This window comes from Mesoplodon bidens (genome assembly GCF_964165515.1).
Source record: "Mesoplodon bidens genome assembly, chromosome: 11".
Classification (NCBI taxonomy): domain Eukaryota; kingdom Metazoa; phylum Chordata; class Mammalia; order Artiodactyla; family Ziphiidae; genus Mesoplodon; species Mesoplodon bidens.
The window spans coordinates 4,846,319-4,861,369 of NC_138167.1; the positions used below are offsets into that span (position 1 = coordinate 4,846,319).

The 15,051-nt window shown below is 47.8% G+C and overlaps 1 protein-coding gene across 2 annotated transcripts in view; it reads right to left on the minus strand.

The window, feature by feature from the left end:
• ANO2 (anoctamin 2) overlaps positions 1–15,051 on the minus strand; it is a gene marked incomplete at both ends in the record, with an annotated part of 339,298 nt that overhangs the window by 55,290 nt on the left and 268,957 nt on the right. For both annotated transcript variants that reach the window (XM_081247877.1, XM_081247876.1), the window contains 3 exons: positions 4,185–4,285; positions 4,455–4,512; positions 6,831–6,942. In XM_081247877.1, the coding sequence (XP_081104003.1) occupies positions 4,185–4,285; positions 4,455–4,512; positions 6,831–6,942 (271 nt within the window). The remainder of the gene's footprint in view (positions 1–4,184; positions 4,286–4,454; positions 4,513–6,830; positions 6,943–15,051) is intronic.

The window sequence follows — 15,051 nt, forward strand, 5'->3', positions numbered from 1 at the left end:
GAGGCCACCATCACCGTGATACCAAAACCAGACAAAGATGTCACACAAAAAGAAAACTACAGGCCAATATCACTGATGAACATAGATGCAAAAATCCTCAACAAAATACTAGCAAACAGAATTCAACAGCACACTGAAAGGATCATACACCATGATCAAGTGGGGTTTATCCCAGGAATGCAAGGATTCTTCAATATATGCAAATCACTCAATGTGATACACCATATTAACAAACTGAAGAATAAAAACCATATGATAATCCCAATAGATGCAGAAAAAGCTTTTGACAAAATTCAACACCCATTTATGATAAAAATCCTCCAGAAAGTAGGCACAGAAGGAACTTACCTCAACATAATAAAGGCCATATATGACAAACCCAGAGCCAACATCATTCTCAATCGTGATAAACTGAAACCATTTCCACTAAGATCAGGAACAAGACAAGGTTGCCCACTCTCACCACTATTATTCAACTTAGTTTTGGAAGTTTTAGCCACAGCAATCAGAGAAGAAAAAGAAATAAAAGGAATCCAAATTGGAAAAGAAGAAGTAAAACTGTCACTGTTTGCAGATGACATGATACTATACATAGAGAATCCTAAAGATGCTACCAGAAAACTACTAGAGCTAATCAATGAATTTGGTAAAGTCGCAGGATACAAAATTAATGCACAGAAATCTCTGGCATTCCTATACACTAATGATGAAAAATCTGAAAGTGAAATTAAGAAAACACTCCCGTTTACCACTGCAACAAAAAGAATAAAATATCTAGGAATAAACCTACCTAAGGAGACAAAAGACCTGTATGCAGAAAATTATAAGACACTGATGAAAGAAATTAAAGATGATACAAACTGATGGAGAGTTATACCATGTTCTTGGATTGGAAGAATCAACATTGTGAAAATGACTATACTACCCAAAGCAATCTACAGATTCAGTGCAATCCCTATCATACTACCAATGGCATTGTTCACAGAACTAGAATAAAAAAATTCACAATTTGTATGGAAACACAAAAAACCCTGAAGAGCCAAAAGCAATCTTGAGAACGAAAATTGGAGCTGGAGGAATCAGGCTCCCTGACTTCACACTATACCAGAAAGCTACCATAAGCAAGATAGTATGGTACTGGCACAAAAACAGAAAGATAGAGATCAATGGAACAGGATAGAAAGCCCAGAGATAAACCCACGCACTTACGGTCACCTTATCTTTGATAAAGGAGGCAAGAATATATACAATGGAGAAAAGACAGCCTCTTCTATAAGTGGTGCTGGGAAAAGTGGACAGCTACATGTAAAAGTATGAAATTAGAACACTCCCTAACACCATATATAAAAATAAACTCAAAATGGATTAGAGACCTAAATGTAAGAGCGGACACATAAAACTCTTAGAGGAAAACATAGGAAGAATACTCTTTGACATAAACCACAGCAAGATCTTTTTTGATCCACCTCCTAGAGTAATGGAATAAAAAACAAAAATAAACAAATGGGACCAAATGAAACTTAAAAGCTTTGTACAGCAAAGGAAACCATAAATAAGATGAAAAGACAACCCTACGAATGGGAGAAAATATTTGCAAATGAAGCTACTGACAAAGGATTAATCTCCAAAATTTACAAGCAGCTCAATATCAAAAAAACAAACAACCCAATCCAAAAATGGGCAGAAGACCTAAATCCACATTTCTACAAAGAAAACATACAGATGGCCAACAAATACAGGAAAAGCTGCTCAACATCATTAATCATTAGAGAAATGCAAATCAAAACTACAATGAGGTATCACCTCACATCAGTCAGAATGGCCATCATCAAAAAATCTACAAACAATAAATGCTGGAGAGGATGTGGAGAAAAGGGAACCCTCTTGCACTGTAGGTGGGTATGTAAATTGATACAGCCACTATGGAGAACAGCATGGAGGTTCCTTAAAAAACTAAAAATAGAACTACCATACAACCCAGCAATCCCACTACTGGGCATATACCCTGAGAAAACCATAATTCAAAAAGAGTCATGTACCACAATGTTCACTGCAGCTCTATTCACAATAGTTAGGACATGGAAGCAACCAAAGTGTCCATGGACAGATGAATGGATAAAGAAGATGTTGCACATATATATACAATGGAATATTACTCAGCCATAAAAAGAAATGAAATTGAGTTATTTGTAGTGAGGTGGATGGACCTAGAGACTGTCATACAGAGTGAAGTAAGTCAGAAAGAGAAAAACAAATACCGTATGCTAACACATATATATGGAATCTAAAAAGAAAATGGTTCTGAAGAATCTAGGGGCAGGACAGGAATAAAGACACAGACGTAGAGAATGGACTTGAGGACACGGGGAGGGGGAAGGGTAAGCTGGGACGAAGTGAGAGAGTGGCACGGACATATATACACTACCAAATGTAAAATAGATAGCTAGTGGGAAGCAGCCGCATAGCACAGGGAGATCAGCTCGGTGTTTTCTGACCACCTAGAGGGGGGATAGGGAGGGTGGGAGGGAGATGTAAGAGGGAGGACATATGGGGATGTATGTATATGTAGAGCTGATTCATTTTGTGATACAGCAGAAACTAACACACCATTGTAAAGCAATTTATACTCTAATAAAGATGTTTTTAAAAAAACAAACAACCTAATGAAAGAAGTCTTTGTAAAAAAAGCCACATGGGAGGGGAGGGGAGACAATCCACATGAAAATCTGTTCTGTTTTACCAGCTATGCATCCCTCCCCTCCTAAGATCATATATTCCACAGTTCCTTAGACATTTTTCTAAATGATTACATTGTATTTCCATCTTTCCTATTCACCCTCCACGCCTCTTTTACTTGTTCCCTGGGAGTGAAATGGAGCAGGACCCTATGTTCCTTGCCCCCATGTCCTCAGCCTGCTTTTGTCTGTGGAAAAACTTTAGCCAAAGAATAAGTTTAATCAGAGAAGTGAGAAAATGCAGAAACAAAGGAAAACAGTCAAAGGAGGACAAGTAATAACAATTTAGTCATTAAGCAAAGTCAAGGACCTTTAGTTCCTCCTCAAGGGCTACAAATAATATTCTAAGCCATATCCTGTGAGCTGTCTTATAGACACTGAAACCTCCACCAGGTGGAAGAAGTTAAGTGCATGATGACCGGACTGTAGTCATGACATAAGCTGCCACAATTCCGAGAACTGCCCTCAAGGAAATGGTAACAAACCGACCCTGGAACTGAAGATTAAGTGTACCTAAAACAATCAAGATAATGCTGGTCAGACCACCAATGGCCAATTTCAAGATGTCTGCCAGAGCTGACTGTGCTGTTTCTGCATGTAGCCCCCTCCCTCCACGTATAAAAGCTCTTGCCCACTGGGTGTAGGAGCGGGTTGTTTCGGCCTTTGGACAGGTGTCCGCCCTCCCCTCCCAATCCCGGTTGCTGGCATCCAAAACAAAGCAAACTCTCTTTTCCACCAACCTTGCCTCTTTATTGGCTTTCGAGTGGGGAGCAGCCGGACCCCACTTTCAGTTACAGGAGGACATAGCATTAAAAGTAGGATGGGGCTTCCCTGGTGGTGCAGTGGTTAAGAATCCGCCTGCTGATGCAGGAGACATGGGTTCGAGCCCTGGGCCGGGAAGACCCCACATGCCGCGGAGCAACTAAGCCCGTGCGCCACAACTACTGAGCCTGCGAGCCACAACTACTGAGCCCACGCATCACAACTACTGAAGCCTACGCGCCTAGAGCCCGTGCTCCGTAACAAGAGAAGCCACCGCAACGAGAAGCCCGTGCACCGCAGCGAAGAGTAGCCCCTGCTCGCTGCAACTAGAGAAAGCCTGCGTGCAGCAATGAAGACCCAAAGCAGCCAAAAATAAAATTAATTAATTAAAAAAAAAGTATGATGCACTCTGAGGTCAGAGGTACTGGATTCACAGCTCTGTCACTTTCTGTTATGGGCACTTAAGCAAGTGCTTAATCCTTCTGAGCCTCAAACATCCCGAACTGGATTGGCAAACAAGACGTGTGGGAGGGGCCCTACCTCATGGGGAAGTTACTGGCGAGTGGACAGAGGAGTGGAGAGTCCATCTGTCTTGGAAGGAGAGACCACGAGACCCTGCTGGAAGTCTGGCACTGCCGGGCTCAGCCCCGGCGGCAAGGAGAGGGGTAAGCAGAGTTCATTACTCACGGGACTCCAATCTCGAAGATGTTGTTCTGGATCAACTGCTTCCCCAACATGATGATGCTGAGCTGAATGCACAGCTCCATGAGGCAGCCCCCAGGGGCGCACTGCAGGAGGAGAAGAGAAAGGAAGGGGCGGTCAGACCAGGTGGAGCTGAGAGAGGCGAGGGCGTGAACTAAGCCAGCCTGTGGAGGCGGTAAGGATTGGGGCGGGGCGGGAGGGGCACCTACGAACCACTAGCCTAGCCGGGCATGAAACACCAGTGGCTCTACTTGCCTCTTCCATGCGGTAGCCGTCAAACACATAAACGTAGCTTCCAGGTCTGCCCACAAACCTGAAACAGAGAAGTGTGAGAAGAGTTAGGGGAAGAGAGAGGAAGTCAGGACTGCCTGAGGGCGTGTCTTCTGAGTGGACCAGCCACTGCCCAATGTTGTTCTTGAAAGGACTGGCCAAGGTGGGTGCTCATCACCCGGGAAGGAGTTCATACCTGTTATCAGCTAGCAATCACCCATAACACATATGGTTCACCTCTTGTGTTTTAGTTTTTATTGGAATATAGTTGATTTTCAATGTTGTGTTAGTTTTTGCTGTACAACAAAGTGAATCAGTTATACATATACATATATCCATTCTTTTTTAGATTCTATTCCCCTATAGGCCATTACAGAGTATTGAGCAGAGTTCCCTGTGCTCTACAGTAGGTCCTTATTAGTTATCTGTTTTATATATAGTAGTGTGTATATGTCAGTCCCAATCTTCAATGTATTCCTCCCTGCCCCTTACCCCCCGGTAACTGTAAGTTTATTTTCTACATCTGTAACTCTATTTCTGTTCTGTAGGTAAGTTCATTTGTAGCTCTTAACGTGGTCAAATTCCAAGGGTAGGGAATTGAGGCTGGGTCTGGAGTGGGGCTGGGGCACTCGTGTGTGTGTGTGTGTGTGTGTGTGTGTGTGAGAGAGAGAGAGAGAGAGAGAGAGAGAGAGAGAGAGAGAGAGAGAGTGTGTGTGTGTGTGTGTGTGAGAGAGAGAGAGAGAGAGAGAGAGAGAGAATCATTTCAGAGCCTAAACACAACGAAGTCTGGATTGTCTCTAAGTGCACTGTCGGGCACCTTCTTCCCTCAGCTCGTGTCAAGAATCGAGTTCTGATTGCAATTCCTCCACGAGGGCTTCTGATTTCCCAGGAAATAAAGGCCACGATGGACTAAAGTTGCAAGTGGAGACTCCTGGGAGCAGAAAAGAAAAATCCAGACTTCTTACTGAAAATACTTAGAGGAATGGAAGAAGCCTGCCTCATTCCTCTTCTAAGACCTAAGAGTCTATTTTATTGGGGGATTAGAAGATTGAGCAGATGGGGGAGGCAGAGAGGTACTAGCCAACCATGGAACACACAGGTCATCAGAAGAATCCCACTTTCTTGAAATGTCATCCCCTCACCCATCTATTGAAATCCTACTCGTCCATTTGAGGCTCAGCTTGACTTTCCTCCTTGGTGAGGTCTCCCTGTCTCTGTTCATAATTAAGTGTTCCCCTAACACTTTCTTTGCACCTTTTTTATGGTACTTACTGCAGATTACACTGTGCTGTTGCCAAGACTATCACAATCACTATTTATCAGAAGTGATTTTACACCCAGGACTGTTATATAATAAAGAATATGATTGGTCATTGTCCCTGATCCCTGGGAGGAGCCTCTAAATCCTTGGAATTTCCCGACAGGAGTGTCTTTGTTATTCATGGTGGGTCCCTGGGACTAGACCTAAGTTTATGCTAATGAGATCACTCAGGATGGGGAGGCCAATGCCAGAAAGACCAACCATGTGATCAGAGAGTTGGGGCTTTGAGCCCAGTATGAGCAGCCTAACCTCAGCTGGGGGAGAGGGACTGCAGATTGAGTTCAATCCCATGAGCAATGATTCATTCAATCATGCTTGTATAACAAGACCCCAGCAAAAACTGTGGGCACTGAAGCTTGGACGAGCATCCCGGTTGGTGACGCACATTGACATGCCAGGAAACTGACATGCTGAGGACATCCTGAAGACATGGAAGCTTCTTTTCAGGATGCTCCTAGACCTTACCCTACGTGCCTCTCCCATCTGTCACTCTGGATTTGTATCTCTTTGTGAAAATAACACTATAATTTTAAGAATAGCACATTCCAAGCTCTATAAGTTGTTCTAGTGAATTATCAAAACCAAGAGGTTAGTGGCTATAGCCAGTTGGGCAGAACCATCAGTGGCCTGAGAGCCCCAGAGCTTGCAGTACTGTCTGAGGTAAGGGCAGTCTTGTGGGAGACTGTGCACCTCATCTGTGAAGTCTACACTAACTCTGAGTAGTTGCCATCAGACCTGTATTGCAAGATCTAAGAGCCACTGGCTAGCCATGAAATTCCCTCCTGTCACAGCCTCAAAGTTGAGAGACACAAATTCCTCTAAGACTAACCCTTCAGGGCCCAGAGCCGAATCACTGCAGGGTTTCCCATGTTATCAGAATCTGAAGATGCTAATCCAAAATGATTTAGTGCAGCCAGGTGGCCAAGGGAGTGGGGAATGGGGCCAAGGGTGTAAACTGACAATGGAGACAGGCTGACTCCAGTGGAGGGCTCAGCCTTCATGACCAACTGACCTTCCATGTATGGCACCAAGATACTCACCTCCCCTTGAAAAAGGCCACGTAGAAGATGGGTGAGTAGGCATTGACAAACTTTAGTAAGAAAGCCTTGAGTACCAGGCGCTCTTCAAACGTTTGCTCTGTTTTTGGAACCTCTGAAAGAGAAGAGCAAAGCTGATCAGACTGAGAGACAGATTTCTCAACCTCTCCAGAGTTGTGACCCTGTGACATGAGCCATTATCTGTCAGTTACTCCTTCACAGTACAAACTAAGAGATCCATCTCTCTTGCACCTTAGAACTGACTTCATCTGGGAGGTCCCAAATGGTCTTCCAGGTAATATGAGGCTACAGAAGGCCAAGCGTACCTACGATCATCACCTGTCTCTTTCCGCTGCCCTCCTCTTATGCACGCAAGCAATGGTTTCACACTGGGCTCCTCATAGAGGGGTCTGGGCAGGCAGAACATCCTCCCACCACCCTTGCTTCATCAAGAGGAATTCAGCTTTTACCTGCACACTTGCCCCTTCTACAGAGATTTTACTTGAACAAACATCCCTGACAGAAAGGCTTGTTAACCAGTGAACAGAAGTCAAGAAGCAGTAAAAGCTTGTCTAAGGAGATTGCCCCAGGCAGACATGAGCCCCCAGGCACCTGTGGCCCTGGGAGGGGACTTGAGAATGAGAAAGCTTAGCGACTTCCATCACTATTGTGATCCTGGCCTTGATTTTCCCCTAAGGCTGAAAGAAGGGAAAATGAAGAGTTACTCGTCCTGGTCCCCATGAGAAATGTGGTGTCAGTCTTGGAGAGTCAGCAACACTGAAAACTTCTTCATTCTCCAAATCTCCTCTCCATCCTAAAACCCACATTAGTTCACTGATGTTGGTAAACAGTCCTAGAGGCCCTGGCAGGCCATGCTGAACCCACAGAGCTCCCAGCCCCTCTCAGCTGTGTGTTGAGGGGAGGGATGATTTGCTTGTTTTGTTTTGCTACAGAGATGGCTGTAGGAGCAGATTTTAGCATCAGACATTTTTGAGTTCAAATGCTAGATGTAATTAGAGAAGTGAAGTTATATAAAAAGGAGAATGATACCTCCTTCACAGGGTTGCCCTGAAGACACAATGGGAATGCTCACAGAGCTCTTGGCTAGGTGCTTGGCACATAGCGAACCTCAATAAATGATGTTGTCCCTAAGCATCATCATCAGCACCATCACAATCATCATCACCACCATCATCATCATCACCATCATCATCACCACCATCATCATCATCACAATCATCACCACCATCATCATCACTATCATCATCACCACCATCATGATCACCATCATCACCACCATCATCACCATCATCATCATCACAATCATCACCATCACCATCACCATCATCACCACCATCATCATCATCACCATCATCACCACCATCATCATCATCACCATCATCACCACCACCATCACAATCATCACCACCATCATCATCACCACCATCATCACCACCATCATCACCACCATCATCATCATCACCATCATCATCACCACCACCATCACCATCATCACCATCATCATCGTCATCACCATCATGCAGGTCCAGCAGCCCTGCTTTCCACAGCACAGTTGGGCCATCACAGGCTGGATATTTGTGTACATGACTAACCCCCTGAGGTTCCAGGCATCATTTCCATGTGATTACTGACCACCTTCTACCAATCGATGGAGAACATGGCTGGTAAGTGATCCTGCTGGCAAGAGGATTCTGCTGGCAGAGATCACCTGTAGGTGAACCTCTGTCCCCATCCCACAGAACCATAGCCCAAGCTTTCTGAGGTCCTCCAGACAATTCTGGCAATAGCATTGCCTGCTAGGGAGTCTGGAGACATTGTCATTAATTCTACAGGAGATGAGGTTGGAAAAGTCTATCATGATATCCCTCAGCCAATAGATGGCTTTGTGGTTTTCTCCTTCCTGCCACACATGGACAGACACATGTGCAACACCATGGATAAAAGTGCTGGGCAGGGCTTCCCTGGTGGCGCGGTGGTTGGGAGTCCGCCTGCCGATGCAGGGAACGCGGGTTCGTGCCCCGGTCCGGGAGGATCCCGCGTGCCGCGGAGCGGCTGGGCCCGTGAGCCATGGCCGCGGAGCCTGTGCTCCGCAGTGGGAGGGGCCACAGCAGTGAGAGGCCCTCGTACTGCAAAAAAAAAAGTGCTGGGCAATCGCACTGCTTAGCCCAGTAAGCATCTGGATAATGCCTGGTACTCACCATTTATGGTTAACACTGCCACTTCTGCCAGCTCTTCTTTAATTTACATATGTTAGCAAAGCCCCTTCAAACTTTAACCTAGAAGGCCTTCCTCTCCCTGCCACAAACCCTGCCCTACAAAGAGGCCAGGACCACCCTGTTGATTTATACTCATCACGCCCTCCCCGAGCTCCAGATCCACATCCACTTCTTCAACCTGACTCTTTTCGCTCTGACTAAAGGAAACAATCCTGAGGCCCAGGTGGAAGTGCCTGCCATCGAGTTCTAAGGTCACTTTCGGTTTTAAGATCTCATAACTCTGAACCCCGAAGTGGCTGTTAACCTCATCACCTTCCCCACCCCCATCCCACCCACCCCCACCACGTACGGTTTGGATGGCTTTTTCACAATGAGTGAGGTCAGAGAGATACATCTTCTGGGAGAACCACAGCTGGTGTCAGATGTATAGTACTCTACTGTGCACATTTATTGAGTTAATGAGTGACATGACGTGATATGAAGAAAACATTATTTGGACGAAGTAAATACTGAAGTATTTGTCATTTACTAAAAATTCCCTGTCACATAACAAGGAGGGCAAAGCCTAAGGAGGGACCTTTGTCTGTTGAGCAGGATAACGGTGTGAAGATATGAGAGGAGCAGCCAGAGAGAGTTAAATTCCCTAGTTAAGAGAAGAGACAGGGGTGCTGGAGGTAGATGCAGGACCCAAAAAAGGCGAGAGCCAGGGCTCTGGGAGGGGGAAGGGCGGAGAGGGGGATGAGGGGGGCTGCTGTGTGACAGGTGGGGGTGCCTGGTGGAAACTTCGATTAATTTCTGCTGTGTAATTTGTAGTGTGACCCCCTCATTTGCCTCTCCACAGACTCTCCAGTAAAGACTCATGACAACTGCGTTCCTTACCAGTGTCAAAGAATCCTGGATGGGTTCTTAGGGGAGGGAGGTGCCAAAGGGCTGAGTCTGACTTCAAGATGAGCACAGGGGCGTGAACAGAGGCTCCCCGCCATACCCTGTTGTAGCTGGGTTACAAAAAGGAGAGAGACTGGGGACAGAGAGGCAGAGAGAAAGGAGGAGGGGAAGGGGGAAGAGGGAGGGAGGGAGGGAGGGTAGATGAAGAAAGTCACTGCCTATCAGTAAACAAAGGACGTAGCAGCCATCGAGTCATCAGCCAGTGCTGCCACCCTGGACTGTGCACCCTGAACGGACTCAGGACGGAGAAAAGCAGGACACTGACCCTAGACAGTTAAGGTGCATATCAAAGAGATGATTTCAAGGAGCCCAGACTCTTGCGTCTTCTCAAACTTAGAAAAGCGCTAAATTCATTAACTTGTCTGTTTTTCTTTAACTAACAGTAATCTTTCGATGGTCCAACTACCTGGTTTTTGTTGCAGAAACTCCTGTGTATCTGGGCTCCCCCCTCACCTCTTCCGAGCAGTCCCTCAGAGCTACCTGAGAGGCTGCCTCCCGGGCTTAAGTGATCAGAAAGTCCACTGAATAAAACATAATGCTCAACTTTTAGGTTGTGCATTTTTTTCAGTGGACGGAAGGAAGGAAGAAGGAAGGAAGGAAGGTGGGCCGGAAGGGAAGGAGGGCGGGAGGGACCACTTTCAATAGGCGTTTGAGCCTCTGCCCAACCAATTCAACAATAACTTAATAACATCTTGTGTCTCAATTTTAAACAGTTTGGGGGTAAGAAAATGAAAACTGAGGTCACCTGAAAAGTAATCAGGTCTGAGGATCGAAAAATTTGGAAAACTCATCTTGTAAATGTGGCTAGAAGGGGATTAAGGATGAGGTACAGAGAAGCACGTGTCTTTGATTTTCTTTTATAATTGCCTTTGAACTCTTTGTACGCAGACCCCCCAATCCCTACAGGAATTCCCTCTAAGTTATCTGGAAAGAGAATCCAGTCCCTTCAGAGCTCTTTCCTCCAACTGGAAATGAGTGACTTCCTTCCTCCATCCTGATAAATCATGGGTCTGGTTATTATTTATTAGGTTTATTTCTAAAAACAGCCTGTGCCTATGCTTTTAAGGCCATGAGCCACCATAAATAATGGGCATTTCCAATAAACAATCCAAATCCCCTTGATAGGCCACTAAATCAGTCGAGGGTCCCACAGCAGAGAAGCTCTGCGGCCATGCTGGGTGCTTTGCTGAGACTTCTGGGGAAGGCGGGGGGTCCCAGGGAACATGGCCCCGGGGAGGGAGAGAATGGGGGTCCTGGAGCTCCCTGCTAATTTGGGTGTCTTTTATTTTTATTTTTTCTCGGTACATGGGCCTCTCACTGTTGTGGCCTCTCCCATTGCGGAGCACAGGCTCCAGACGCCCAGGCTCGGTGGCCATGGCTCACGGGTCCAGCCGCTACACGGCATGTGGGATCTTCCCGGACCGGGGCACGAACCCATGTCCCCTGCACCGGCAGGTGGACTCTCAACCACTGCACCACCAGGGAAGCCCCCCACTTTTTTTTTTGATTGAAGTATAATTAGCTGATTTACAATGTTGTGCCCATCTTAGAATAGGTCTCTTCCAACAGCCAACATGAGGAGCCTCGCCCACCTACAACAGTGAAACGGAACCAGTTTTTCAGGGTCCTTTTGGGGTGGGATGATGTCTACAGCACAGTTAGGGCACTTCAGGACACTGGACACCATCCCCTGATAGGACACAGAATCTGGAGTGGTCCCAAACTGAGCCCATGAGAAAATGGACTAGACTTGTGTTTCATAAAACTCCAAATAAAGTGTCTTTAGATATCAATTGCTACAGGGATGGAGAGGAGGAGAGTCAACATGGAGAGAGTGTGAGAAGGGAGAATGCAACCCCTCTCCAGCATTCACAGGCTCCTGAAATCTCACCTCCCCCAGGAAGCCACCCCAGGTTGACTGGAGGCCATCTGAGAGTTTCACCTGCTCACCACCAGCTGGAGCAGATTTCAGACAAAGGGCAGACTCTAGGACCAGGAGAGACCATCAGGGAATTCCTGTGTGGCGCCCTTACCCAACCCCCTTTCTTTTAAGTGTTAAACCTCTGATGCATTGTGTCATGAAAAAATATGAGTATAAATGACCCAGCTGTAAACTGCCTTGGAAAATAATTAGTATAAAAGCCCAAGTGAGTCTCAGGGGCCAGCTCAGAATTCCAAGTCCCCAGAGCACCATCCTCGTCATATGGAAACAGCATGGCGAGCAAGAGGATGGCAGCTGCAGAATCGGAATTTTGGAAGAGCAGCTCATCCTCATGGGTGTCCCTGACAATCCAGCAGATATAGAATGATGGCGACAAGACAGAAAGGCGACGTCCAGGTGTGAACTTCAACCAGTTCCAGCCCTGGCACGGCTCTGGGAAGGATGGAAGCTGTGTCAGAAAGCAAAGGCGCCACAGCGCTCCCTGCCTCTCCCCCAGGACAGATCCAGCTTTTACAAACCGCAGTGTTTCCCGACAGCCCAGTCATCTGGCCTTCCCTCTGTTTGTGTGTGTGGGCAGGTGTGTGGGTTTGGGGGTGGAGGTGATCCTAGCCTCCTGTGTGACGTTGTTGCCTTGTTTATGCCATGGGGAGGGAATCACCCTGGCAGAAGCCAGCCAGCTGGATAACCAGGCAGCCAGTGCATTGTCCCAGGGCCCTGAGTGCCCCAGAGCTGGAGATTATGGATGGGTGTTCCTGAGATACCCCTGGAGCCCTAGAGAGTTTCTAAGCACAAGGGACCCCACCCTTAGAGTCAGGAAGATGACGCTGCCCCCAAAGGGACGGGAGTCCTACTGTGCTCTAGCAGCCCAGCCCCAGGTGACAGTACATTTTAAGGAAACGGGACACAAAAGGGAGCAAAAGCACCTGCAGAGAGAAAGGGAGACAGACGGAGAGCAGTGTTCTGTTACAGGGCATCCCTGAGAACTCCAAGGCGCTGTGCAACACTTGACACAGGGTCCCCATTCAACTGTTCCATCCGCTCTAGGGGGATGCTCTCCTCGTGGCAATGAGGGAGCAGGGAGAGAACAGGTCGGTGTGCCCGGGTCACAACCGCAGACACAACCCCGGAGGGGTCATCTGGCAAACACACTCGCTGGTCTAGAAACCGAGCCCCCAGCGAGCAGAGGTGGAGTAATCCCCTCTCAGTCCATCCCCTGGTGTCTTCCCAGGGGAAGATCACCCAAAGGGAATGTTTTTACCTTTTCCATCGTTATCTTTTTTTATTCAACAAATGTCCACCAAGTGACCATCGTGTGCCAGGCACTGGGCGTTGGGAATACAGCCATGCACCAGATCAATGAACTCCCTGCCATGTGGTGCGGACGGTCCAGAAGAGGGAGGGGGGCGTGTCGGAGGGCAGTGAGTACTGATGGAATCCGCAGGGAGATGAGAAGGGGGAGGAAAAGGCAACAGGAAGACTGCTTCAGTCGGAGTGGCCAGGAGAGGTCTCTGAATGAGGAGCTGGGGGCAGGGGTGGAACAGACAGTCTCAGGGGCCGGGGCGTTCGGAGTGACGAGGAAGTATGAGGAAGAGGGATGGACAGGAAGGGGGTCTGGAGCCACCGGAAGGACCTGAGCTTCACTGCTCGTGTGTCTCATTGCTACACCACATTGCTGTCGGATGCTGGCCTTGTCTCATCGGACAGGAGAGGCTGGACCACTGCTGAGATGGTCCCTCCACACCGCCGGTCCCAGACAGCTCACTGGTCTCTTTAAGGAAGGACTGTCCTCTCCTTCAGAGGAAGCTCCATTGAGGGTCTGCAGCTATCAGGGTGCCCTGCAGCTATCAGGACACACAATACCTGCATCCGCATCTCCAAGATGTCATTCATCACACAGACCCAGACTCCCTTCTCCCTAGAAATCCACCCCAGTTGCATACAGATTCACGGGACACACAGTGGGAAGTCACCTTATGGGTGAGTCAGAGTGATGCTGAGTGTCAGAAGGACCCCAGGAAAGGAAGCGTGTGTGTGCGGGCATGGAGTGGGGGACAGAAGCGGAAGCAGAGACCAACCAGGACCGTGTGGCTGTCCAGGAGGGACACGACCAGTATCAGGAGCGAGCTCGTGAGAACTGATCACAGCTGGCAAACGTCTGAAGGTGGACGAGACAATACTTACCAGATGGGAGTTCAGGGGTGAAGAAAAGAGCGATCTAGGAGGACGCTTGGGTTCTGGTAAGAGCGCGTGAGCGCTGCTTCCTGAGATGGGAAGAATGATGAAAGTGACAGGTTTGGAGGGAAAACTGAGAGTTCAAAGTTAGACTCACTGAGTCACTGGGCCTGCGTGCTTCTGTGCTCATGCCCCAAGGCGGGTGGGGCTTTGTGTGACTTGAGAACCATCCTGCAAAGCACCTGGCCAGCTCTGAGGCATCAGATCCTCAGGCAACCCACAGCCTGCAGTGGGCGATTCCCCAGGTCCTCTCTGCTCTGGTCCTCTGTGCTCTACGGCACTACCGCGGAGCCTACGACAAGGGGAGAGGAGGTCCTGGGCTGGGAGCAGGAAGACCTTGCTGTCCCACTTTCCTGCAGAGATGTGAGTTACCTTCCTGAACCCCACCATCCTAACTCCTAACATGGCACCTTCCTGAAACATCTGTTGTGAAGTCCAAGCAGAAGTATGGAAAGCATGGAGCACCATGTAAGGTTGCAAACACCTGCTGTTAGTGGGACGCTGGAGCAAGGCACTCTACTAGACTTTTCATGTGTACATTTGTTTCCACTCCCTTGGTGAGAGAAATGCCAGCAGGTTACCCGAGAATCTCTGACCGAGCCCTCTTGGAAGGCTGGGGTGGGCTGGCATCACTTGGGGTGATGAGGGTCCCCCTAGTCACTGAGGGCCACCTCCCTCAAGGAGAGGTGGGACGAGGTATCATCGGATCTACTGTGTTTTGAAAGTTTAAGAAGACAGGCTGTATGCAACTAGGGTGGATTTCCAGGGAGAAGGGAGTGTGGGTCTGTGTGATGAATGACATCTTGGAGATGCGGATGCAGGTATTATGTGTCCTGATAGCTGCAGGGAACCCTGATAGCTGCAGACC